General features: G+C 38.6%; 1 protein-coding gene across 1 annotated transcript in view; it reads left to right on the top strand.

The window, feature by feature from the left end:
• The window catches only part of LOC106904256 (neurexin-1-beta-like), a 39,663-nt gene extending 12,612 nt beyond the window's left edge, over positions 1-27,051 (top strand). Inside the window, exons 2-3 of the mRNA XM_014968519.2 lie at positions 11,218-11,296; positions 24,898-27,051. Coding sequence (XP_014824005.2) covers positions 11,218-11,296; positions 24,898-25,202 — 384 coding nt within the window. The 3' untranslated portion in view covers positions 25,203-27,051. The remainder of the gene's footprint in view (positions 1-11,217; positions 11,297-24,897) is intronic.
• Positions 27,052-27,482: the final 431 nt, after the last annotated feature.

Genomic DNA, 27,482 nt, shown 5'->3' on the forward strand with positions numbered 1-27,482 from the left:
ACCTAAAACCGCCACAGGTTTTAGGTCAGTTCTGCTACAGCATCAGGATACGGGATCTGCAGCAGACCTATTGCTTTATCAGTGCATAGAAGGAACTACCAGCAAAATGGATTCATGGAGGTCAGCTCTGTGCTGAGTCCAGGAAATGGTTATGCTGCCCAGAACTCCATCTCCAAGCACATGGCATTCATTGTTTCCTTAGTCAGTTCCCTGCATCCTCGGCAACTGGCAGTGCAGCTTCTCGTCCATAAAATGCCCTAGATTATCTACCATGCATTATTGAAGGTTATCCCAATCTGTGTCATGTCACATTGAGCCAGAAATATAAATACATTTTGACTTGAAGTCATGAGTTCATGCATTACAAATGTACCAGAGGGATTGTTTGTAGTACAGAAATTTTGTTTTGTTCAAAGTGAATACATTATACCTGGATTATGCTTTCATTTGTCTGGTTTTTCTTTTTGGATTTTCTTTGTCTGCCTTTGTCTTGAGTCAGTTCATCAGTCATTAGTTTATCACATTCACTCCCAGCCCTTGGTGAGTGACAAATCTTGACCTGAAGGACAGGAATCTGATTACAGAGACCCTCTTGCAGGCTGCAGGCAACCGGGTCTGCGGTTGTAGGGCAAAGCTGCTCTTCCTCTTCCCTCATGTCATGTTTTAGCAAACGCTACACATGGGAATTAGGCCTGAGTACATTCATCTCAGCAATGATAGCATCTATATTAGGATGACAAATTTGTTCCTGTCACCGCATGAGGGACTGGGACTGCACGTCAAGGCGCAGGTAAAGTCTGGAAGACAGTGATTTGTGGCCAAGCTGGATATCTCTTCTTCTGCTTCTCTTTTTCTTCAAAAGTCAGGGCATCATGCTCGTAATTGTCATCTATTTTTAGATTTTTGACAAACAAGAAAATGAGTAACTGAGCTGTAATTTTTGACTGAAAATCACAAGTGTTTGTGTAGAAGAATTTTGATAAAAAATTACCGTGATTACAAGGCGTTTTCTGGTAATTGTTATGCCTCCTTCACTCCCTCAATTATCCTTAGCGAATGATATTCCTCCTGGGTAGTTCTGTGCTCTCAGGCCAGATTACAAGCAAAGAGGGCCACAGACACTCACAGAGCTCCAGATTCGATTTCAGATAACAAAAATATCAGGGAATCCAAAGGGGGGAAAATGCTCCAATGGCGGCAGATTTCATTTATCCGAGATGTGTGAAAGCAAGGATAAGGAGGAGAGACGGAGTCGACCATGCAATACACTTTCTGCGGAGCTGCACAAGGAAGAAAGAGAAGAAACAAGAGAACTCAGGGGGAAGCGTAGGAGGGAGATGGAAGCAGATAGTGTTTTATGAACATCATAGTCAGATTTTATCGTTTAAAGCGTCAAGCTAACAGAAGGCAACCAGCCTTCTCTTGTGTAAGCTGCTAGAAGCTGTACACTCGATGGCAGCTGCTCAGCATGCACTCTTACTGTGAGGTGACTGCAAGCACATGTCCATATTGTATGAAAATGATATCTACATCCACGGCAATAAATAATAGCCACAAGGCCTAATTGAGAATCAAAATATCAGCTGTTTGTCATATGGCGCACAGGATGCCTTGAGTTGTCTAAATCAGGCTCCAGTCACACATAAGTTCGCTGTGAGTCAGTGATGGACGTGGTGACAGAGTGACGCAGACAGTGACTGAGAAACGGATTTGGTGTTTCCTCCTACACAGGCAGACAACTATACGCGCCGGCTACTTTTGTGCGCCGAGACATATCGTGTCTAGAATTTTTCATTAAGACCATGCAGATGACTGTTCCTGAAAAAGAAGCCGAAGTGAGTCCTGAGGGAGACTTAAGTAACAGCTACAAAGCAGTTCCTTGAAGCTGCCACATAAAAAGCTGCAGTCCTCACAAAAGCACTGTTCTCCAGTCCCAGAGAGGAAATATATTAAAAGTAGGTAGTCATATTGAATTGGTTATGCATGTAGTTCGTGTCCACTCCCTCCTTTGTTGCGTTGCACCTTTACATCTTATGTGTCTTTTTTTAATGCAGCCTTAAATCTAAACTTTTCTTTTTTTCTTTTTCTGAGTCTGTGAAGCAAGGCCAGGCAATGCTAGTGTCTGCATAGTACAAATTATACACAAAGTAACTCAAAATAAATGAACAAAGACAGACGATGCTCCATTAAAGAGAGGAAACTACAAGAATATTCTTGAAATTTAAATGTGATGTGAAATTAAGGAAATATCAGGATGAAATCTAAACCAAATACGTAGCTAATACTTGAAAGACATAATCCGATAATGTAATCTTTGACAATAAATATTTCATCTTAATTTAAAGAAGCTAAACGTTTCTGCACACATTAATGTTTGCTCCTTTTGTTTAGCTCGGAGTGAACCTACCTCTTATGACCTAAGGGATCTAAATGCCTCATAGAAGATGGAAACTCCGGGATTCATTTATACCATTCAGTGTTTTGCAGACAACAAAATTTCAAATTGTGACTTTTCACAAGCAATGTCAGTAATGTATGTCAGTGTAGCAATCTGTGGCATGCTGCAGATTGCTACAGCACGCCACATTTTCCTAATGTTGTTCAGGGCTCTGTCAGCAGCAATAGATTTAAAAAATATAGTTTTACAGAAACCGTTAGTTGTTTATAGTATAGTGAATTGATGATTTAGAAAAGGGGTAGAATGTATAAGACTTTTTTTCTACAAACTACTTATGTTCATGTCAATAGGAAGAAAGAAGAAAGGAAGTAAGGCTGAAATTTATTACACTATAATATATGAACACAAAATAAATAAATATTACAATAAACTAATTTATGAAACAGCTACCCTCTGCATTTGGTTGGATGAAATTCTGACACTTATTTTAATGACACACTGATTCAGTGCAAATGACTGTAGTGACACACGGTAAATTAATGTATTCAGTTTTATAATTGGCAAATGAAGGAAAGTACCCAGAAGTCTAAGGAATGAGTTGATTCTTCAAGCTTTTTTCCCACTTTTATTGTTTTCAAAGGTAAAACTCCCTTATTTTTAAATTCTTTGGTAGGGTGCCGGTCTTTTAGGTATTTTAGCACACTGTCAGGACATTGCGTCAGCTGCGTTTAAACTGTAACAAATATCTCAAGTGTTCTTTATGCCCATGTGCATAACTGTCTTAAAAGAGATTCTCCAATAAGACAGGAATCATTTTTCGTCTTCCTTGCTTACTGCTCGTTTCGATTCCAAGAGGACTTTTTGTGGGTTTCCTAAAAGCGGTTTACTTCTACACTGGCATGCTGTGACTTTACGAGGTGTGTGAAGCTGCCTCCCAGCATCTTGTTAGACTGTCTGGGGTGCAGCGACTTAAGCCTTAAGATGTATGGTGCGACAGAAACATGTGGCCACCAGGGTAGGAGATGGAGAACCTCAGACCACTGTTATTTTTTTTTTAAGTCATACTCATGAGTCCAAGGTTGACTTCTAGCAACAGCTGGTGTGTTTTTACATAAAGCAAAACCTTTTCCCCCTAGAGAACCTGCGTCTGATAACTGTGAAAGTGTGAACAGCTGGTAACCATGGACAGTTCTTACGGCATAACAAAGCGGATAAAATCACATGCTAATTACTGAACACAAATTGCTTCTGAGAAATGTCAAAAATTTTAAAGGTAATTCATTTGGGCTTTGAGATCAAACTACAATTAAAATATTGCCTGTGTTTGGCTCATGTGGAACTCGGGATAATTAATCTGTAATGCATTATCTGCAATTATTATAATAAAAAGTTTCTTAAAAACAGAAAAACATATTTTTGTTTCCTTAATAGGTTTTGTTCAGACAGGAGTTCTTGGTCTGTGAATATTAAGGATTTTTATGATTTCTTGTGACAGTTTGGGACACTAAACTGGGTCTGGAGGTCATTTGCAGATATCAGATTCAATTCAGTAATTGAACTGAGAGGAAATATAAAATGAGTTCTTAGAATGCACACCTGCTTATTTGTATTACAGTTAATTTTTGTCTTGGTGTTAAAGTAATAGTGACGGGTCGATCAGAAAGAGTTTATGATCTGCTCTTAATATAAACAACGGATGTTCATGGCGGGAAGGCCAAAAAATATAGATTTTGATCAGCGCTTTCGTATCATCAGCATTGGAATAGCAATAAATCCATTTAATTGCAAACTCCCCATCTTCTCTTTATGTTTGTGCTTTAAATTGTGATTCATCTATAAAATTTGTGGGTCGACGTTAAAATGGAATATTTTCTTCTTCATCTCCTTCAAAGAACAGCCTCTGTTTCTCCCCAGATGGTTATTTCCTACACTTCAGCACTCGATTGTGAATAATTTTGACAATCTGTTGTGTCACCATGAAACCCTCCATCAGAGTCTTCTTTTTTCTCTCTCTTTCTCTCTCTCCAACTTAAAGAGAGCGCCAGGAGAATATGGATGTTTTGAACATAAGTACCCCATTATACGGTGTTTGTTGCACAACTCTCTGTGATATAGACAATGACATTTGATTGTCTTTCACCCTCGTCTGTTTCTGTGCAAGAGTATTATGCTGACAGCCTGTCAGGCCAGCAGTAGGAAGTGTGTGGGCGAAGGCCAGGCAATACACTGAGCTGAATTCGCAGCCTGAGAGGCCCACATGCCTTCATTATTCTGTTGGAATCTATTGAGCATCTGGGACTAAATTATTTATCAACATCGACCTAGTTCCAGGGTGCTAAGTTAGATACTTGGTTGTCATCAGGTGTTCTGATAAGAGCTGCTGCTGGTGTGTGAAATCTGCCATGGGTAAATAAAGAACATGTGTATGCATCATAAACTAGACACCGTTTCATTTTCTTGAATGACGGTTTGAATGCAGAGCCTTTAGATATGTTGAGATCTAAACATAGCGTCTGGCTTCTTTCCATGTCGACCCACGAACCCTCATCTACCACCTCCTCCTACCTCTCCAGCGCTCTTTAATAATGTGTTACTGCAAGGCTGAAACTTAGGACAGATAACTCCTCCCAATTAGTCCACTGCCGCTCTGGTCAGATACGGACCCTCGCAGGCTGCTCTCAGTGTAAATAGGTGCCAACATGACAAATAATGGCACACAGTCTGGGCAGCAGCAACACGTAGAGAATGTTGATTCCTCAGCTTTACAGACAAATCAAGGCTGAGACCTTCACAGCTGTGCAAATCTATACTTTTAAAAAAATCTCATGAAAAGTATATATGTAAACATACATGTTTTTTTTTTGTGTCTTTTCCCCAAGGACATTATGTAAGCAAAATACTTCCTTTCATTTTGTTTACCTGACTTTTTTAATTTTTGTTAGTCTAAATAGCAAACATTCATAGTGGAGATTTAACATTTATTTTTTATTTTTTCAAATGCTTAATAATTGTAAGCATTAAAGTCAACTGGAGAGAGAATTACACTGATCACAATATGCACTTTAAAAAATTAAACCAATTCAAACTGAATTCAAATAACAGTCTTAATTATTGTTGACAATAGAAAAAGTACCAATGTCTAAAGAAATTGTCAAAATTGTTATTGGTCATTTTTTATTTGTTTGTTCTTTTAGAAGGAAATGCCACTGCAAATACCCCTTTCTTATAAATGTCTGTCTATCATCTAAACTGCAGGTACATAAGTTACTTTTTTTGGACAAAATATAGATAAAATCTACATTAAATAAGATTGCTGTTTTTTTTTTTTTTGTTTTTTTTTTTTTTTGAAACACACTACAATATTGTCACTGACCAGTAGTGTGCACCAGAAAGAGAGCCTTTAAAACATTGGCTTGCTTTGGAACAAAAAAAAAAAATGGCCTACTAGGGGGAAAAAAAACCCCGAAAGGCAAAAGAAAACAGCAAGCATCCTCAGTGGAATACATTACCGGGACAGCAGAGGCATGCTTCAGATAAACCTTTCAGATGCCTTCAGTGTCCTCCTGACTTTCAGCTCGTCTCCAAAGAGACATGTTGTGTGCCAGGGAGCATTCATCAAATTAGACCGGAGAGAAAACAATGCGAAAACCCACGACTCTCCATGGAGACACACCGACAGGTTATCACAGAGAAGGTGTCTCTTGCTCTCGAGCACCGGGGCAGCAGCGCACAGCTTCCTCCCTGAAGAGCAGCCTTCCTTTCTCTATCCCTCCGCAGGCCAGCATTAGGAGAGGAAAACATGCATCCAGGGCAGCCGTGTACAACTGTAGTGCATTATATTAAAGTCACCCGCTGCATATAGGAACTATTAAGGAGTTGTGCTGGACACTGCAAGGCCGTTGAGTGTTACTAGGAAGCAGATCAGTGTTTATAAAGTTGTAGATAAACCGGTGACTGCTGACTAAGCCTTAGCGAGCACATGCAGAGCACAGCTAAGCCTGGACATCTCATTATGGAGGACCATTATCAATTCTCACAGATCGAAAACCAGCATGACGGTACTACAGAAAGCACCGGGGAACCTTTGGCTGAGTCAGGTACGAAATTCCTGGTCGGCATCTTCTTTGATGGTTCAATCACTGCATGAGCCAAGGCCAGTCGATACCTTTACCTTTCTGAAACATTTAATCAAATTGACTTTAGTAAGCTAAATAATCTGAAATTACAGTATACACACAACATTATGGCTGGCTTTCTGTGAAGGAAGCAGGAAGGCATTACTTTTTTCTTCCACTTCTCTGACTGTCTCCCCAGGTTCCCTCAGAGGAGTGAGGTCTCTGCTGCTCTGCAGAGCTAGATAAATGAGCTGTGCTGTAGGTTCACCATGGCTTCAGCACTTTACAGCTAGATTAATGATGCTTTGCAAACCTTGAGTCTTTGCTTTTAGCATTTTCGAAGTGCCTTCATAAAATGAACCACGGGTATATCTTGTTCATAAACGTATCTGTTGTGGCATATTTCTTGTGGGAATGATTCTATGAAATCAATCAACTGGACTCCTTTACCCAGTATTTCTGAAAATGGTAAACACTGAAGAAGAATTGTGACGGATAACCTTTATGGGCAGACAATAAAGATTGTCCAACTTTTCCTTTTCAATTATAGCCAGGGTTGTAACTCACCAGAGTTGTACTAATTTACTTATGCTACAAGCAGAAATATTAATAAAACGTGAGCACAAAGCAGCTTGGATTGCAACTAATATTTGCTGAAGAGTGATGATGTTGCACTTAGAATAACAAGCTCTTGTTTCAGTGCATAACACACTGCTCTGTCAATGTAGTAATAGGAAGTCCGTAGCGCCAACTTGTGTTCTTCAAGTAGGGACATATAGTGCTTTATCTACTAACTGAGAGAAAGTCAAGAATGCTGCATGGGAGAAGTAGCTTGAACACCTAAAAGACCGGCACCCTACCAAAGAATTTAAAAACTGTGCTGAAGACTGACCCTTTGTGCAAAAAAAAAAAAAATAAAATAAACTGCTTCAAAACACTCAAATTCTTTCAGCATTCAAGCATAAATTGTAAGTTTTTATCCTGTTTTGAACTGCAGTGTTACTCTGAGGCGCACCAATATGCCACTGCACTCCCATTTATCACCAAACAACTGGGTCACCAAAACATCCTACTTTAAATTAACAAGCCATGCATTGATTTTACAGTCCACCTACAGTTAAAACAATAATCTTGCATTTGCAAACATACTCCCTCACTTGATTCAAAGACGTACTGACATGGGACACAAAATTAGTAAAACAGTTATGAAAGAAATCAACATTTAGTTTCCCTTTGGGAATCAGCACATGGATGAGTGAACGTAGTGTCAATCATTTTGGCGTCCTTTGGAAGGATGCAAGTACAGGCCATTTATCAATAATAAAATATTTTTGAGTGCTTTCTATATGCACACTTCCATGCTTTGTTAAACAAGACATACTAAATCATCATTCAAATATGCACATCTAGGTTTGAGGGTGTGCATCTAGTCTATTTTTTTATGTTTTACTATTACCTATATACAGTCATAAACAATTGAAACACTGACAGTAACTTACTTACGTTTTACACTTTCAAAATTTGAAATATTTCTCGGCCATAAATATGATGATAATTGGCCTTTAAGTGGCTGCATTGTTTTTTGTTGTTTTTATCAAAATTGATGGTACATCAGAATGATCATGATAATATCTATAGTTGTTTGTTTTCTTTGAAAAACAATCTAAAATGTTTTTTGTGGTTGTCTCAACCCAACCTACCTGTCAGTTTTCATTACGGTGGCTAAATTGCATGGTAAGCCTCACACATGGACCACATTGAATTGTCACGGGTAAAAAAGAATCCAGGCATTGGAGGACGCCATGAATTGGTAATGTTATTGGATTTCAACCAGGTCATGGCCACATAAAATGTTGACCTACACAGTTTTCCAGGTTGATAGAGGGGCTAGTAACACAAATTTATTATGTTTGTTCACAGACACACATCTACAACACACAAATTCAATTTAACTTAGATTAAATATAACAAGTCTTCCCAAGTTTTTAACTGGGAACATGACATTATTTAAGGGTCTATCATCAGGAAAAAACGTTTCCATGTTTTGTCAATAAAGGCATAGAAAAAACTGACTTCACCTTTGCTCCTCTCTTTTAGGTTGAAGAAAATGTTCATTTAGGTGCTCCTAATTAGAGCACCTCATTATTGGGACCATCTCCATAAAAGAAAAAGTCATAGAAGTTTGTTGATCCAGATAGTGAAGGTGTTGATACAATGCTAGTAAGAAAATACATCAAAAAGAACCTTATAAAATTCACTGTTACTAGCATTCAATCTGGGAAGGCGATTTTCCAAAAAATTGAAGGCCACAGTTTTACAATGAGAAACAAATCTCACCAAAGAAAAACAACATAATAAAAAGGCAGTCAAGAAAAGACAGAAACGTTGCAAAAAGAAAATAATGCATGAAGCTCCATCTAAAACAGTCGTAACCATGTTAAATGGCAAAGTTCAAGAATGGACAATTAGAGAGAGATGGAACAAAAGTCTTTGGAAAGGTTACTGGGAGAACATTACTTCACTTGAATAAGAATATAGCAGCCTGACTTTTGCAATAATGCATTAAAATGCGAGACGGGACATGTAGAACAATCATGTCACCATGTCTGGTGAAATCCGAACATGATATATCAGCACAAACATTTCGTACCAACTGTCAAGCATTGGTTTGTGAGTTAGATAATGATCCCCAAACACATCGGCCAGTGTACAACATGATGGCTGGAAAAGAAAGGAGGGAAAAAAACTCCGGTTGTTGTAACGGTCCAAAGTATGGCTGTCAACCTGGTTATAAAATGTGATGGCAGTGCATTGAAACTGCTGTGGATAAATAAGTTCCTCCACAATCAAATTAATGACTGATTATACAAAAAAAAATGCTCCAAGTGACATTGTCTTTGTTTAGTTTTCCAAATGCATTTATTTTTATTTGCTTCTTTCATTTTTTTTACGTCTTGATACTCTTAATATTTTTATATTTTCATCCTATTTACTGTACTGCTTTTTTCTTTCATGCATTATTTTTTTCTTATAAAAGAGAAATATCCATGTTTTAGATTTAGATTTATAGCTATAAAGTGGAGTATTAGGCCTCTTTCTGACCTGTAGGAGGGAATTAAAACATAAGTATAAACAGCTCCTCTTAGGTTATCCTTTGGGGAGTTATCCTATATATAACACACCCACATCACACTGTTTCCTCTTCTACACCTCTACAATAAATCTGAAGGATGGAGTTTAAGGTCTGTGAGAGGGAGAATGAGAGTGGTAAGGTGGGACAACTAGGGAGGCAGTATTGATTCCTTGATTCCCGTACCTCTGCCAGAGAGTGTAGTGTGTCGAGATCTCCTGCCAGGAAAAACAAATCACGAGGCAGAAGTGATGGATGTGGCACTCCGGGATCCGGTGGTTTCGCCATCTGGATGGCCGATGCTGTATATCAGCCTCATGCACAGCAAATTAAATTTACATTTGGACGGCTTCCCCAGGCCTCACGCTTTGCAGATGCAACTGAAACGGCCCTCCGCCGCAGCACCCTTAATGGGCTTGATCTATCATTTCCAGGACTATTATGTAAAGATGATGTTGGCCCGTGTTCAGAAAGTCAGAATGATGTTACCGTCACAGCAAAATCAGATTAAGAGTAGCCAAATGGATGTTCGGCAAAATGACATCACCTTTCATTATCTTAAGATGAGTCAATGCTAATCCAACTAGCAGATGTTTTGATGCACATTTAAACATTAGTGACATAACGGCACAAATGCAATAAAAGCCAGCGTCCATCTTTATTTCGGGGCCTGATGCCCTCTTTACCAGTTTCTTTTTTTTTTTTTCTTTTTATTCACCACAAAATTACAAACAATGGGCACTGCTTTATTGCTGCAGCTCATTCTACTTAGCAGCACTTCATATCCAAAAATCTAACCTGGCCTTGAGGAGGCTGCCATGCTTAAATGAAATGACCTTTAACGCAGAGCTGATCAAATGGCCTGAGGGAAGACTATAAAAAACATTGCAGTATAATGTTTTACAGTGTGCTTTTTTCTGGTCCGTTGTTTGCCCTTTCCCATTCTCTAAGACGGCACATTCTATCATCTTTGGTCTGAAATGGATTTAATAAAAGAGCATGTGCATTAGGAGAACATAGATTTCTTTTTTTGTATGCTTATTTTGTAAAAGATAGAAGGTAATATTGATTTAAATTTCTATTTCTCTGTCTCCTGTTTTCTGTCTTTTTAGGGACTTTTTTTTTTTTTTTTACATTCAATGCCCAATAGTCCTCTAAATGCCAAAGGCACATTTGACGGCTCCTTCCAAACCCTCGACATTGTAAATATCTGCAAAGCCACACAGGCCACTGAAACACAAATTGAGCATGTGGGTTGACAATTATGTTGTGAACCTGAGCCTTCACTGTTCCTCAATAATCTGATCCCATTTCTGCAAAGAAGCTGTAGCCTGGAAAACGGCGCAGCAGCTGCTACTGTGCCAAGGCAGCGTGTGGTCGTGTTGACAGATAAATCCAGCAGCCAAATAGTGTAGCTGTCTGGATTCACATGCCATCTGCCTGCACTCTCCTTAACCTAAGCCTCTAGAAATGCCACTTTTGGTCGTTTCGAGTGGGAATCATCTCACCTTCTTCATACGACTAATCCATGCCCTCACCTCTGTGCCTATGTCCCTCTCTCTCTCTCTTTTCAGACAACTGATGACTTGATGGTGGCTTCAGCGGAGTGTCCAAGTGATGATGAAGACATTGATCCGTGTGAGCCGAGCTCAGGTGGGTTAGGTTAGTCATCTCTTTTTTATTCTACTTCTCTTTGGGTGTGTCGGTGTGTCTTTGTGTGTCATACATCACCAGAGGTTTAGGTCATTACACACCAACAGATACAGTCAAGCTGTGCAGATTGGAGTTGTAAGATTTCAGGTCTGTGAGAGGGACCTACAGTTATCTTTTTTGTCTGTTCACTGCTGACTTTTCTGTTCCTATTTTAACTTGATCTCAAACAACAAAGTACAGAAATGTGACTTAGGAATCACTTATTTTATTTTTTCTACAGTATTTATGGTGTTTTTAAACGAAATAAGCTTGACTTGAAAGAAATCTCAAAATGTCAGCTACAGCAACTATATTTGGCATTGTTTCAATTGACTGAACTTTCCTTTATGAGCAAACCTCTTTTTGAGTTTAATGAAAACCTAGATAAGAAAATAGAAAGGTAAACGGATAGACTGCAAACTAGAGTTAAATAGTAATCTAAGTAGCTAAATTGCTCAATTTTTAAAAATTTCTGAAGCAAGTTGACCTGACAACTTTAGCTTCCCCCAGTGGACACAACTTCAAAGGATGCTCATCAAAACCCTTGTGTTACTTTGGAGGTTTACATCACTTCACGTCCATATCACTACGTCACTGGACTAGAAACTCAGATTATCTCGAGGACCAGCTAATCTGAATTCATGCTAAACAAAGATGGTGAGATATTTATTTACTGAAGGTCAGTCAATAAATACACCAAAAGTTTCATTAATCTAAATCCATTTCAAAGAATTGACTCTTTTTTAATGAAAAATCATCTCATTTCACCACTCTGAATATTTTACACTTTGACACAAGCAAATGCAGTTCAGATTCCAGACAAATAGAACCTTTATGATTCGTGCGGAAAATGTTTTTTTTTTCAGCATCCATAGTCAGTGGTTTAATTCTGGCCATTATAAATCATTCATATCTTGTGCGCCTCTTCGTCACCGTTTCCGTTTCCCAGGTGGCTTTCAAATCGCCGTCACAGAAACAATTCAAAAGTGATGGGAATCTCTTTATTGTGTTTGTAATGTGGTGTTGTCTAGCCGCCCGGCGAAAATTATTCATCATTCGACTCTGTCAACATAATGTGGCAGCGCAAAAACTTCTCAAATAAAGATACAGAGTGTTAAGTTTGAACAACACGCTGTCAGAGATCTACTGTTTGTCAAGACTGAGAAGTATTGTGGTGTTTTAATAATCTGGACTTTGTGTCACAATATCTTGTCAAATCCATAGTGTTCATGTAATACTGCAAACAAAGGCTTCCTTTATGGCAAGATATTGAAGGGCTGCTTGTCGTTTGCCTTGTATTCAGAAATGTATTAATTTAAACATAAGGACTGGGGCTATCTTTTATGTTCGTCAGCTTTCATGTTTGTCAGTCTTCAGTTCACCCAGCGGCATTGCTAAACAAAAGTGTTGCATGAGCAACAAAAACTACACAATGTTCTGTCTGGTTGCTGTCCCTACAAGCAGATGTTGTTACTGTGTTTTAATTGTTCACCTACAGTATTTGTTTACAGCAGCTCAGGGCATTTGCTAATATGCATAGAGGGGAGTTCTCATGGAGACGGGGGAAAAACAATTGTAATTATGAAACCTATGTGACTTCAAAATATTACATAGAAAATGGATAAGCCCAGAGAGGACTGTATGATTTTTACAGATGTGCACAGTGTCCCCACTGTTGTTAATTAAATTCTACAGCGGGCAGTGCAGGTTTATCCTGTTGTTTCTCATATGCTGTTGTTCACTGCGGCTGCACGCAACTCCCCTCGGATATGATGATTGAGGTGCATGTCAGTTGTTTTGTTCTTATAACACCAACACACTTGGTCGGTCTAAAGATTTGTGTTTAAAGAGCCCAGATGAATTCAAAATAAAAAAAAGGCACTTATTGCTTCCCCAAAGGGTTTCAAAAATACAGCCTCACTCTGACAATTTGTGATTGTAAATCTGTTCCCCGCATTGCTTGCAAAACTTTTAATCTCTTTCTCTTGCCACACATGGAGGGCAATTAGGTCTAACCCTAGCATCTGTCTATGAAAACGGGGATTTTCAAATGCATTCAGAAGTGATGAGAAGCACTGAGAACAATTAAGTCCAAACTCAAGGCTCCCTGCTCCATTTAAATGTGTTATTGATCAGTATGTGGTTGTAAAACCTCCACTAAATTAATGCCTGCCCCACAGCAAATGATATCTCCTTTCTAGTCTGAATGTCTTCCTATTCTTCTGGCTTTCCATTTGCAATATTAACTGTACTCTTTTTTTCCCCCTCTAATTCTGATTTTTCATTTTTGATTTATTTATAGAGCATGACAATAAGTATTCCAACGTGCATTTGTTGCCTTAGGCAAATATTATACCTGGAAGAGTACAAGTTCACACAAGCAGCATGCATTATCTTTTTTTTTTTTTTTTTTTTGACAAGGGCATCTGCCAAAACATCCGTTGCAAACAATGTGACGCTTTGGGACGCATCCTCCCCATGCTGTGCATTCTTCTCCTTTTGAGCTCGCTGAGGGGGATTTGACACCAGAGCTGTGGGCTCCCAGGGTGGCAGCTGTCTAACACTGTATCCTGATTAATATCTACATTCAGAGAGGTTCACATGCTCTGCCAAGCACTCACCTCGTCTCAGCCAGGCTTGCTGCTTACAAAATCTAAAGATATTGTTGCTGATAAAACTACAACTTGCTCATATTACTGTTTTAAGCCGCTTACTTTAATAATACCAAGGATGTAAGGTTTTTTCATGCTATATAACCTGAGAGCATTTTTCTGGCTGCAAACTCTAAGCAGCAGCCAGAACCGAAGACACTTTGTGCCCGTGCCAACCTCTGCACTCATGTATGGCTACAGTATGATAATGTTTATGCATAAGTGAACCCAGGAGGTGAGCTCTGAAACAGACTATTATGTGAGCCGTACATGGCAAGGTCAGCTGTAGATTACTCTGTATCTCAGAGGATTCCTGTCCCCCAGCGGTCCCTTCCAGCCACTCAAAGGCATGAATTGGGTAAGCTTGCTTATTGCCATGCTTTATTACCCTTACTTCCGGAAACCATGGAGGAGCACAGCTTATCACTTGGCAGGACTCAGATTAGATCACGCTGCACCAAATTGAATCCTCCCCCCTGGTTTCGGAACCCACAGAGGAATACAGAGGGCCATGATGCAGCAACACATCTGATTTGTAAGAGGAGGAGGATTCAGGAGTGCTCAGATTCTCGGCAGCCCGTCTCTGACAGCTGAATATCAGTGCAACCGTGATTACAATACCATGTTATACTGCTGGGGGGGGGGAATTGCAAACCACAGTGCTGAAGGTTTTTGCTTCAATAAGATTTCCCCTCAAATTCTTCGAAAAAATAACCAAAATATATGTAGACAATCTGCATAATGACCTCACCTCCAAGGTGTTCTTATACAAATGCCGAATAAATCTTGGCATTTAGCTTAAACAACTTCTGCAGTTTTCTCTGAGTACGGACAGCTCATTTGAAGGCCAATATGAAGTGCCGGCCAATCAGCTGGAGAAAATATAGATACAGACTTGGTTGTGTGAAAATAGCCCAGCGAACAGTCTGGCAAGATCACAGCTGGCGCTGATTTTCCAGCCCTAACCTCAGTTTTCATGGTGAAAGTTAATGGAAGGGGTTGCTGCTGAGCTGCATGGGGTCAGATGGAACGGATGTCTCTTACCTACCTGCCTCATTTCATTGGCATCAAGCCTGCCGCTGTTGGAGGGGGCGAGGAGGTGCAGCTGCTGTATGTGATCCACATCCAAGGTTACATGTTACACTCTGCAAATGTCTTTGTTCCACATTATGTTTTATTTTTTCTCATCTCCATCAATTCTCTGCACACGTATATGATTTTTTTTGTCCAAATTTGTACAAAGCTTTAGAAAACTACTAATTTATATTACGTCATCAAACATTGCACAGCAATTTGATATAACGATAAGTTGTTTGTTGCTCCAAATATATTTGTTTTAATTGTCAGTCTGTTATTTAATTGTCTATATTTAATTGCCTCCTTGCAGGAAGACTAAACATGAATGGATAGCTACTCTGTTCTGGTGTGACAAATTTTCTCAGATATATTAAAGGTTTCTAATTAATGGATAAATAGTTAGGGCAACTCTTCAGTAAAACTAAATTATAACTAAACAGAAAAACAGCACGTCCTTAGTGAGGAAGCTAGCTTCTTCTTGTTATCCTATAAAAATATAACTTAACAGAACTGTCTTGTTTTTTGTAGCAGAATTTATCAAAAGAGCCTTCTATTTAATTGAAATAAATTTTAATCTAAATCTGCCAGATGTGTGAATAATTTATTAATAGATCAGTCACATTAAATAGTGTTTTAGCTCAAGCAGGTGATTACCAAAAAAAAAAAAAAATGTTTGCACAAAACCAGACATAGCAACATTCAATGACCAACTGAAGGTCATTGAATGTTGAGCCAGTTTGCCTTAAATCAGGTAATCTCTGGATGGTTTTTAAATTTTGTAGAGATGACTTGCACATTATGTTCAAATGCCTGTCGCCCTAAAGGCTTCTCTTTTTCTCCAGTTTATGTTCGTTTCATAACATAAAATGCAAAAACAGACAGTAAATGAGTAATAAAGCACCTCAAAAGTTAAAAAACACCCCAGAGAATTGCTGAGAAGAAAAATTTGATTAAATTTGATACATTCAGATGTTAATGTCAGTAAATGTGTGTATGTGTTTCCAAAATTTCAACTCATGATTTTTTATTATATTTTAAAATAAATTTAACAATTAAAATAAAATTTTAAAACCTTTCAGAAATGGTGGTTCCCATTAGGTGCGAGTATTTCAGTGGTCCCCACGAAGTACTATAAACGTGTATGGGTGTGTATATGTGTTTGTTCTATAGAAACACACCAAATGACAATGGTAACTCTTGATGAAGAAATTGTTCAGCTAACAGCCTCACGAGGGAGATATGTGACGTTTTTCATTCATTTGATAGTTTATGCTCAAAATTCGTAATAGATTGACGTAACTTTTCCTTTTTTCTGTCTTTAGATCTTGATGTGCTAAATGCAGAAATGAACTTAAAAATATCTCACTGAAAAGAAACTAGAAGGCCATTTTTCAACCAAAGTGTCTCCCTCTTCAAATTTACAATTCATTTCCCCGTTAAGAGAGCACAAAATAGAACAAAACCACCTAGAGCATTCCAGCTGGATTTTTTTTAACCTTCCACCATCATTAATTAAGCTCAGATTAATTGTGATTTCTTTTAAAGCAATAAGCTCCCTGACAAACACACCAAGCTGCCTCAGTTACAATTTGAGTTTCACCCTTCTGCATTTCTTTAAAAAAGAAATTAAAAATTAAATTCTTTCTGCAGCAGCCCTTCACTATGAATTGCCCACAGGCGGGTTAAGGTTAATCATCTCTCGTTTCCTACTCTCTCTGTGCTCTCTCATCATATTCTATCCTCGAGCATTCCACTGTGGCATTAGCAGCTACTAATGTGTTTGACATTTGTTTTAATAGATTTAATTTATGGGTGTGGAAACAATACATAGAGTAAACCAATAAATCAAACAGCAAATGAATACTCTCCTTAACCCCAGTGGCATCGACTGGAATGCACCCAGCCAGGAGAAGAAGAAATAGGGTAAATTATTGTTTTAAAAGTAGCTGTAAGATTAATGAAACATTAAGAGCACTGTGGTGGTTTAAGAGGTCACTGCCCACATTTAATAGGTTACTCAATCATACACAGCTGGAACTCTATATGTTATTTTGTTCTGTGCTGGAAAAAAATAGACTGTTCTCTTGACTGCCAGTAGCAGGGGTGATTTTAGCCACACACAAAAAAAGAAAGAAAGAATGAATGCTTATCACTAATATCACAACTCCAAACTTTTATTCTCATGCAAACTGATATTTCTGGTGGGGGTGGGGGGTTATCTATATTTTTATTTTCCCAATTTATCTCGACATTCCCAAGGAATTTTCCCATTTTGTTTGTTTTCCCTGCACTTTTTCACTAAGGATTAGGCCATTCCTCTCTTATTTCTACATTCTATTTTAAATGAAGTGTGTTCTGGGAGAAAACAGGATTTCACACTTACTGTCAGTCTTTCTCTGTACTGATCCCCCCACCCATATTTATATTTTCAATTATTCTTGTTTTCCTACTGCACATCTTTCTGGTGCGGTGACATTGATGCTAACACAATGTGTCTGTGCATAAGCTTAAGTAGGGCATGAAAGACTTTGCTTCACAGAAAAAAAAAGAAAGAAAAAGCAGAACCACAGGTCATTTGCAGCAATATTATGAGAAAATAAAAGCTCAGAAGTAATGTGGAGATATCAAATAAGTGGAATAATTTCTAAAGCAATGTCAGTCTTTTAATCTGTAGAAACAAATGTCCCTTCACATCTTGTCAAATCTGTGCAGTGACAAAAACTTTAATCCTCTTGTGTTCTGGCAGCAAGAAAGGATTTTTTTTTTATTGCTGTTATGTCACACAATTATGAAATATCTAGCTTCAGATTATCTACATAGATCACAAATATAGATCGCAGGAACGTGTGAGCTGACACTTTAGGAATCTAATCAAGAGACAAATTCCAGACTTGAGGCATTCAGGCCAAGTGAGCTCAGTCCTCTACTTTCATCTTGGCTCCTTTAGTTGAATCCCTCTGGGGAAAACGGTTTAAACAGCACCATACCTTTTACCGGGCTAAATCAAAGACCTTTTAATAATTCTCCCTCCATTTCATGCTCACCCAGCTCACAGCTCATCATCCACCATCAGCGTAAGCGGAGCCACTTCAGAGACACACATGTAAGCTATCACGAGGCACACTGCCAGCGTGTCTCAAGAACATGATGGCTTGCATCACTTCTTGAGGACACAAAGATAATTAAAGAGGGAGGAGGGGGATTTAATAAATGCTTTGGCTCTGCTGCTGTTGATACAGTGACCGGTCCCCAGACTGATCCCCAGCTCTGTGACAGCTTTGACAGCTAATGATATAACTGGATATGTGAAATGTGATAGTGTAACACTAATTTTAGTTGACAGATTAACACCAAAATATCACAAAGCAAACCAACTAAGTTTTGGTTCCTACGGAAGCAGCTCACTGTCTAAAACCATTTAAAGTATAGCACCTTTCAAAAGTATTCAGACAATTAAACTTTTCCAGAATTTGTCACAACCACAAACCTAACTGTATTGTCAGGTTGTTTCATTTGTTAAAAAATTGGACTATGTTAAGTGATACGCATCATTTTCAAAACTAGAAATTATGTATCTGAAAAAAATGTACCTATAGTGTGTCAAACAGCCTAGCAAAATCAATGAACAGGAAAATTCTCTACAGATAATATTAAGTTACGTTCCACAGAATAATCCATGATTACTTGAATTTGAGAATACAGACCCACGAACAGGGAGGGCTCCACTGCATTTCCAAACTTAAAAATGTATGTTCACATGCAGCGTTTACACAGCTGACTGAGTTTGAATTGTTTTGTAAAAATTTGCTAAACTGATTGGGGCATACTTTAAAGGTTTGTCCCCGTTAGCTATAATTTCAGCTCATAGGTGGTTCTACAAAATACCAACTTGGGGAAGGTGAACAAAATATTTTAGAAATATTCTATCCCATTCATTTTATAGTTAGGCACTGTTTTATATAGGTGATTTGCATCACACTCTCCTAAAACACATTTGATTGTTTGGCTGTAGCTTGACAAAATGGTCATGTGTAGCACTGCTAAAACCCATAACTAATCTAAATGTTGCCCAGGTGATCAATTTATCACAAGGGATACTTCTGTTTTAAAATGACACAAACTAGTGGCAACGGTTAATAAAAGGTCAAGCCCAGCCAGTTTATTCTATATACCCTGAGTTGCGATGGTCGTTTCATTACCTCCAAATAAGCCTCTCACACGCCTGAAATAAACCAAACCCCACCGCCAGTCCCCCACCCCACCCCACTCTGTGTCTTCCTTCATCCGTGACCCCTATCAACCTGCTCACCCTGTGACAAATTACCAAACAAATGAACCCTCATGCTGGAGACAAATGAGGAAAAATAGTCTTTGAAGAGAACCATTTATTCAAATCCCACTTGACAGGAGGGTATCTCTGATCCTATTTTTTTCCTTAAGTGCATGTGGCAAAAAAGAAGTCAGGCAAAGAGAACTGAAATCCACAACAGGCTTTTAAATGACATGTTCCCTGATATCTTCGCCAAACCTGGGCCCCTACGCTCCAGGTTGAAGAACCCTGAGAGAATTAGGAGAAAAGATGCTTTCTAAAAAAAACAACAAAAAAAAATCGCTGTGGCAGACGGACACTTGAAGCCGGAGCAATCTCAGCATTTACGTGTTTTGATTGTTCGGTTTTATGGCCGCCATTTTTCTTATCCTGCTGTTGTTTTATTTACCGCTTCCATTTCTGCATCTCTTCTTGAGAAATACGGGCAAATGATTTGTGGCGAAATGCCTGAAACATTAACTGTTGTCCTTGTAAGTAAACCAGCAAGGACTTTATGATGGCCCTGAATGTGATACTGTAATTTAAATCTCACTCTGGGATGAGATGAAGAGGACAAAGTTATTTTGGCAGCTTTAACACAAGTGCAATCCTTCAAAAGTTAACCCTCCTGAGTTTACCTCCATCGCATCACAAGCGCACCCCTGCTATGCTGCCAAGAAGCCAGGCGCCACTTTAAGGTCATTTTCCCCATGTCTAATTTTACCCTTGGGTACGCTTGAGTAGAGCGTATGAGAGCAGCCATCATTTTAAACACTTGTTTCAGGCGCTATTTCTTTCTCAGTTTATGTGCCTCCGTTCTGAGGTGATGGAGTGCTAATGAACAGACAGGCAGATGCAATTTGCCTGAGGTCCTTATGTGGCTTTCTTGAAGGCCTGATGTCGAACACATTACTGTGCCTCAGCTCAATGTGAGGGAGATTGGGGCTCACGGGTAACAAATGGCCTGAATCATGAGGTTCATCAGGTGATCTAGTGGACTATGGCAGATCCAATCAAGCGGCGGTTTGAAATATTCTACCGAGACTAAGTGAGAGCTAATGAGCTGCTATGAATGCATATCGTTATAGACTAAACTTGAAGGTTCTCTACTAAATCCAGCGTTGTGTATGGTCACTGTTGACTAGTCTTTAAGATGTATATATATTTTTAGCTTGCCCATAATGAAAGGAAGGAAGAATTGTGGTCAGCTAATTGAGGCTTTAACGTCTTAGTATGAATGCAGTCTGGGGGGAGCCAATCAACAGATCCAGGCAGAAGGAAATAACAAAGCCCGGAGCTGGAGGTGTCAGATCACACAAGAAGAACAGCGCACTGTGGGACTTTTGTCACATGGCTCACCCCCTGATATTGCAGATTGTGGCTGCCTGCCTCCTCAACTCTTCTAGCTCAGTTAGCTCACAAGAGGAGCCAGCCAAGGTCTTGGATAAAACCCCCGGAGTTTCAGACAGAGGTCTCTCCCTTCCATCAATCCGTTATCTACTCTCTGAACTCTTTCGACTCTAAAAGGACAGACTGCAAATATGAAAATAGCTCGATGTTTAATGCCTGAACAACGGCTTGCTGAAGACGTGCCTAGTCAACCAGTGGCTTTTGCCCACAAGGCGAGGGCATTCTTCACACCTGTCTGCAAGGATAAGTGGGCTTGTCACAGGCAAAGCTAATCTGTTGCAACGCTCAGTCACACTCAATCCCCTGGTGGAACGCTGCGCTTGTCCTTGAATGTTTGCTGGCACTGGAAGCATACTTGGGCCGCTGATCGGTCTAAACGTGGTGGAAAACATGTCAATGAGGAGCAGCGGCCTCTTGTCTCTTTACAGACAGCTTCGAGGACTTTTGCCCTTTACAGTTAGCACTTTTAATGCTTCTAGCTCCGGAAGGAACAAACTCATCCTAACACAGGGATATATGCCGTCTGCGGAGGTAATTAGCTTGTGAATAACACAGTTCGGCGCAGTGCCTGTCTAAACATTAAAACGTCACTCAAACGGAGACATAAATTGAGTCTGTATTTTACCGGATAAAACCTACAACACAGAGACAGCAAAAAACAACAAAAGGAGCTATCAAATGCACTGAGTCAGTCTTCTTATGTGTAATCACCACCCTATTCACTGGTCAAAATTATACTTTCAACGTAATCACACATTTTAACATCATATTGTATAAACTTTGCGTTTATGTTTTTCAGAAATGCTTCCCGTGGTAATTTGTAATAAGTAGGTGGAAAAACATATTTTTGTTCAATCATGAAATAAGGACTGGAGTAGATGAAACAACGTGCTTACACAAACATCAATACCAGCAAAATGTTGTTGTCTATGTTTCTTTTTGATGTAGTTAAGTTGCTTTGGACTGAAGACTGAGTCCTTGGAGTAGAAGGGAGATACTTGTTGGAAAATACTACTCTGAATAGATCAAAGGAGTTGAAGGATGACTAGTGAAAAAGAGGGAAGCTAAAGACATTTTTAGAGAAATGGTTTAATTTTAAAGCTGAAGAATGTAATTATTTTTACAGCACACCATTAACTGAGAAAAAAACAAGAGATAAAAGAAAAAGAACAAATTGAGGCATGGCAGAGGGGAAAAAAGACAGTGAACATCAGTAAATGCAATTAATGGTTGCTTTTATTTTGTTCAAACACAATAAAATCAATGTCATTAGCTTCTGTATCTGAAACTTACAATCTATGCTTCCCAGCTGAATGGGACAGACAGCTTAGTTATATGAAGAAACTCTGAAATGATTTTATTAGAGGTAAGGAGCAACTAATACTCAGTCTGATCCACGCTGCAGCTGTCTAAGGGGCAAGTTAACAAAATATTTGAATACTGAAGCACATGCAAACCTGAATTTGCATGTGCTTCTGATTTTGATACTAGAAGCAGAACCACTCCTAAAACAGACAACGTCTCTCTGCACTAATACAATTTGCTGAAGATTAAATTAGATGTTATGCTTGTATTTAGGGAAAAGGCTATCGATATTGTTTTATACGTATATAAATCACAAACAGTACAAATTGCTGGGTATTCTGAAAAGCTAAACGTTTCAGAATACCTGTGTTTCAGAATATCTGCTACACAAATTTTCCACAAAAACTTACGCTGAAAGCTTGTAGATTAAATATGATCAAAATAAATTGAACAATTTTTGCCTCTGACTAACCTAGTCATGCTGATGCATCCCTCGTTTCTCTTACAATCTCTCTGAGTTGGAAATGTTAATATGTTACTCGGACAGTTTTGGTGAAATGTTATTCACCAAAATTTAAACTTGTCTGCTGGCAATAGTAAGAAATTTGTTTCTGTCTCTTTGATTTCAATAGCAGCTGTTGCGTTTGTCCTGAAAAGGGGACAATTGTGATCTGACGCAAGAATAAGTTCAAATTGCTTCCATCTGCTAGACTTGTTGGGCATGTTTGTGTCAGCTTTTGTCTAGCGATATCGTTTTTGTGAATCCAGTGCAACAGTTGCAAAAAATGAAGGAGATTGCAGTGCTTTGTGGATTCCCATGTAAGTTTTGAGGAGTTTGTTTGAGATATTTGGATTTAACAAAAAAAAACATTCTTGAGTCCTCTATGTGTTTTCAGTGTTTGATTCTGACTCTGGAGACATCAAACTTCACAGTAGAGCAGAACCTCCTGCAGAATTATATACTAGCACGAACATTTTCCAGTGATTTAAGAAGTGAGTGTTTCTATGGTTTAGAGGATTATAAACCTGACCCACAAGCAGCAAAAAAAGCCTGTTTAAGATTTTAGAGACCCATCTTTAGATAGTTGGGAGACGAGATCCACCAGTCAGATTCAGTTCAATGCACAATTCAAAGACAAAAAGAAAAATCCACTGGGGGAATATGTGGATTTAATTTGAAAGTTTTTCCACAGCGTCTGTTTGTAAAAGTCGTGTTTTATTAAAAGTACGAGGAAGAAAATCAAAGAGACTGCTCTTAAATTCTGAGAGTTTTGCAGAACTGATGACTAACACAAAAATCCAACAGACAAACATGACAGAGTGACTGGGTGATATCAGGCAGCTCATGTGTTTCCAGAATACGTTCGATTGAATGGCATTGTTTTGGAAACAGAAGTGGGAACAGTCTTTGGCTCAGTCTGCTTAGTCAGCTGAAGAATTGTTTCTTTGTGAGAGATTTATTTTCAGCGACTGTGTGATACTGTCATGCTGCTTGAGTATGTAAGGAAAGCTGAAAATGTTGTCTGTTCATTCATGACTGTGCTCTAAAACGCCTGTAATGAGCCACAAGCTTTTAGCTGTGTGTTTCAGTGAATCCCAAACACAGAAGTTTACAAACTTATCAGATTTCTTTTGAGTGCTCCATTTCTCACTTTTTTCACTATTCCATCTCTGTTTTATTTTTTTTTTTGCCAACCAGTTTGTTCCTCGTGGGTCACCAGGAGTAGGTCTTCCAGTTGTATTAAAAATTTAGTCTGTTGTTGCTTGTTGAGGAAGCTTTCAGTTACTGAGCTTTGCTCTGTGTTACAAGCTGCCTTCTGGCCTCTAACATCTACATTCAACAGTGAATTACAACCGTCTTATTCTCCAAGGCTTTGAGTTAATTACTCCCTGTCTATGTGTGGGTATGCATGACTTGCATTGTTTACTATGTGTTTTTGCAATGTGTTTACTAGTTACTTTGTAGTGCTGTGGTAGTGGTTAATTGAAATTTTACATCTTATATTTGTGACGAGCTTATTTTTATAAGGTTAAATTTATTTTCGTATTTTATTACCAAAGGACAAAAGTTTTATTAGAGTCTTGTGATTCTTGGTTGACGTATGTAAACAAATCACTGGGATCCATGACATTAATCGACAATTTGTCAGAAACTACTAGCAAACTTCCCCTTATAAGAAAACTCAGTTGGGTGGAAAATTATAAGAAGGTTTCATTAAGAAAACAGTAATAGAAAGTTGTGACATGCATATGTAATCCACACCCTTTTAATCTGATACTTTTAAATAATATCCAATTTCCTTTGAAAGTAATCTAATGAGTGTATTTAATCGACGCTTACAGCCTCACTGAAACTGAACTAAAATTTAACCTTGTCAAATTTCAAGTTGACAAGGTTGGCAGGTGGCTTGTAGAACCACGAGCAGGAACAAGTGGTTCTACAAAATGGATATAAAATGCATGCCACACTTTTCAGATCCTTATTTGTGAAAATGTTGTCGTTCTTTTCTTACAATTCACAGTTATGCAGTACTTTGTGTTGGTCTGTCTTGTGTAATTTCCATAAAATACATCAACGTTTGTAGTTTTAATGTGACAAACGTCAAAAAGGTTAAGGAGCATGAGCATTTTCTCTTAGTATGGCGAGTTTAATCCCCTCATAATATCTAGTCGTAATTCATGTGCCGAATGCAACTTTTTAAAATTCAATTTACTGCTTAAAACCTTAATATGATAGCAATGATAAGACTTCGAAGTAAATGCATGTTGGAGCCTGTTTGGTAAACTGTATGTATTTGTTTTGCCTGCAGCCAGTCCCACAGGATCTGGACCGAAGGGTTACCCGGGCACGTCAGAGGTCTTCCGGGAGTCCAGCAGCACAACGGGGATGGTGGTTGGCATTGTAGCAGCAGCTGCCCTGTGTATACTCATCCTCCTTTATGCCATGTACAAGTACCGAAACAGAGACGAGGGATCGTATCACGTGGATGAGAGTCGCAACTACATCAGCAACTCAGCACAATCCAATGGCACAGTAGTCAAAGAGAAACCCATCAACAACCCGAAAACCTCCAGCAAGAACAAGAAGAACAAGGACAAAGAGTACTACGTGTGACTGAGGACCCTTTGGTCTTTTCTAGGCCGACATCTGTCTCAAAGATGGATCAGGACATAAACATGTGTACAGGATAATAACAAAGATGAACAATATTTAGTCATTTTTTTCTTACAAGCTAATGCCCTACAAAATAAACTGAAAATAAAAATATAAATTTCTTTACTCTAAAGAACCCCAAACAAAAAGGACATGCTGTCCAGAGAGAGACTCTAAGGAAAAAGACTGGCTAATATCTAAAGTGAACCAAACAATAATAACCCATGTGTGACTTGTTCCTGGGCCAGAGTAATGCCACCCATCCGTCATGTTTCTGGGAACAGAAGAGTACAGACGCACTTTGCAGACAGAGATTCAGCATTACAAACTGTGCATTTACATTGCCTGTGTTTGTGTGGTTGACTTTTTTTTTTTTTCTAGAGAAAATGGCACACTGCATCAATAAATACGTACCATAAATATGCCAAACATTGACTCCAGAAGGGAAGGAAGGAGGAAAAGAAATCGCATGGTGGAAAATTTCAGGCCAAAGCACTCACCGAAGAGGCAGTGAAGTCCGGCCAAGACTTATTTGTTTCACTGAGCTGTTGCAGTGTAAAGATTAGAACAGATGGTTGTTTCTCATGAAATGGTCTGATTTACAAGGACAGTTCTCTGAGAGAGAGAAAGTGGAGACCTTCATTTTCCACGTGGTGTGATCTTAAAGGGACGGCGTTTCTCCTCGGATTCCTGGGGATCTGAGAAAAGGTTGTCACCTGGGAGCCATGCACGCAAATTATCTTATTACAGTACATATGTTTATAAACAGTACAACCACATCTATATGTGCTTTCTGGACTGTGACAAAGTGGTGTTTTATAGCCTGTTGTAAAGACGATGCAAAGTATAACTGCTCCTCAACCATTTTGGAATAAAATCTATTAAAAAATAAAAAATAAAGATACATATGTGTTAATAGATGTTGCTAGACATAGAAGATTTTATGAGGACATGTTTTTTTCTCTCAGTTGAATGATAATTTGAAATATCCTTGTTTTTACATGTGTTCCTATATAGTTTTTATACAAATGCCAACCTGAGATAGATAATTCTGGACCAGTAATAGCCTATCCATTCCCAAAAACCACACAAGACACCAACAGTGGAATCTCGTGTGAATCTCTTTCAAGGAATCACTGCCTTTCTCCTCCGTCCTGATTTAGATAGGTGAAAATGAAGAACAAGAATATGAGTGGTGATGATTACGGAGCTGGACGATGACAAAAATTAGGAGAAAATAATTTGTGTGCGTGTTTTTTTTTTTTTTTTTTTTTTCCCAAAGTGGTACTAAAACAGTGGACGATGTGTGCTTGGGCTGACCCTAAATCCTGAGGAGAATAGGTCAAATAAGCCTCCATTTCAACTGTTCTGTGTTTGTTCTGTCATTCTGTCTGTCAAATCTGCTTTCCAGACCTGTACTTGGAATGAGTATGAGGAAAAATGACCATGAACTATAAATGATGATTATGAATTCCCTTTGTTTGCTGCTCTTTTGTTTAATTCCAAGTTTGTTTGTTTTTTATTTCAAATGTAGTTCTTATGTACTCCCAAGTTTAAAAGGTTTCCTTATTAAAAGTAGTTTTGGAAAAGCAAACTAATAAAACATTACCTAAGTGAACTTAAACTAGTCTGATGACAAGCTCTATAATATAATTGAAGGTTTTAGTGATTAGATTTCCTCCAATCCCGTAATTTTTACTTCACATCTGATTGTGATATCTGAATTTAAATATCTGTTCATGCCAACATTTTCTGATCCTCAGCGCCTTTAGTATTGTTTACAATCACGGTGTTGTAAAAAGGAACAGGGATAAACCACACAATCACCGTATTTGTGTCCTTCATCTGTACGTTTTCAATAATTGCAAAACAGGCATCAAGAGGAAATACGAGTTAACTATTTCAGTAAATGAAGTCAAAACATGTGATAAGGATGTTTTTAAAATATATTTTGTTGCAGACTGCAACAGCAGACTCTGTTGTTAGAGTTTTTGAAGGCTGATGTAGCTCTAGTTGGGTTTATTCATTTTTTGGTGGTCTGGAAGAAAGACAAGAGAGAGAAGGGGAAGACATGCAGTAAATGGACCGAGATAGGAATCAAACCAGAACAGCTGTGTAGTCTCCACAGATGGTGCACCTGCTCTACCACTGAGCCATGTTGCACCCCCTGAACCTCTCAGCTCCACGGCAGCTAGATGTTGAGAGCTAAAAGAATAAAAATAAAAAATAAGCAATGTTCCC

Source organism: Poecilia mexicana, unplaced genomic scaffold, assembly GCF_051168715.1.
Source record: "Poecilia mexicana isolate PSO_F unplaced genomic scaffold, ASM5116871v1 scaffold_15, whole genome shotgun sequence".
NCBI classification, from domain to species: Eukaryota; Metazoa; Chordata; class Actinopteri; order Cyprinodontiformes; family Poeciliidae; genus Poecilia; species Poecilia mexicana.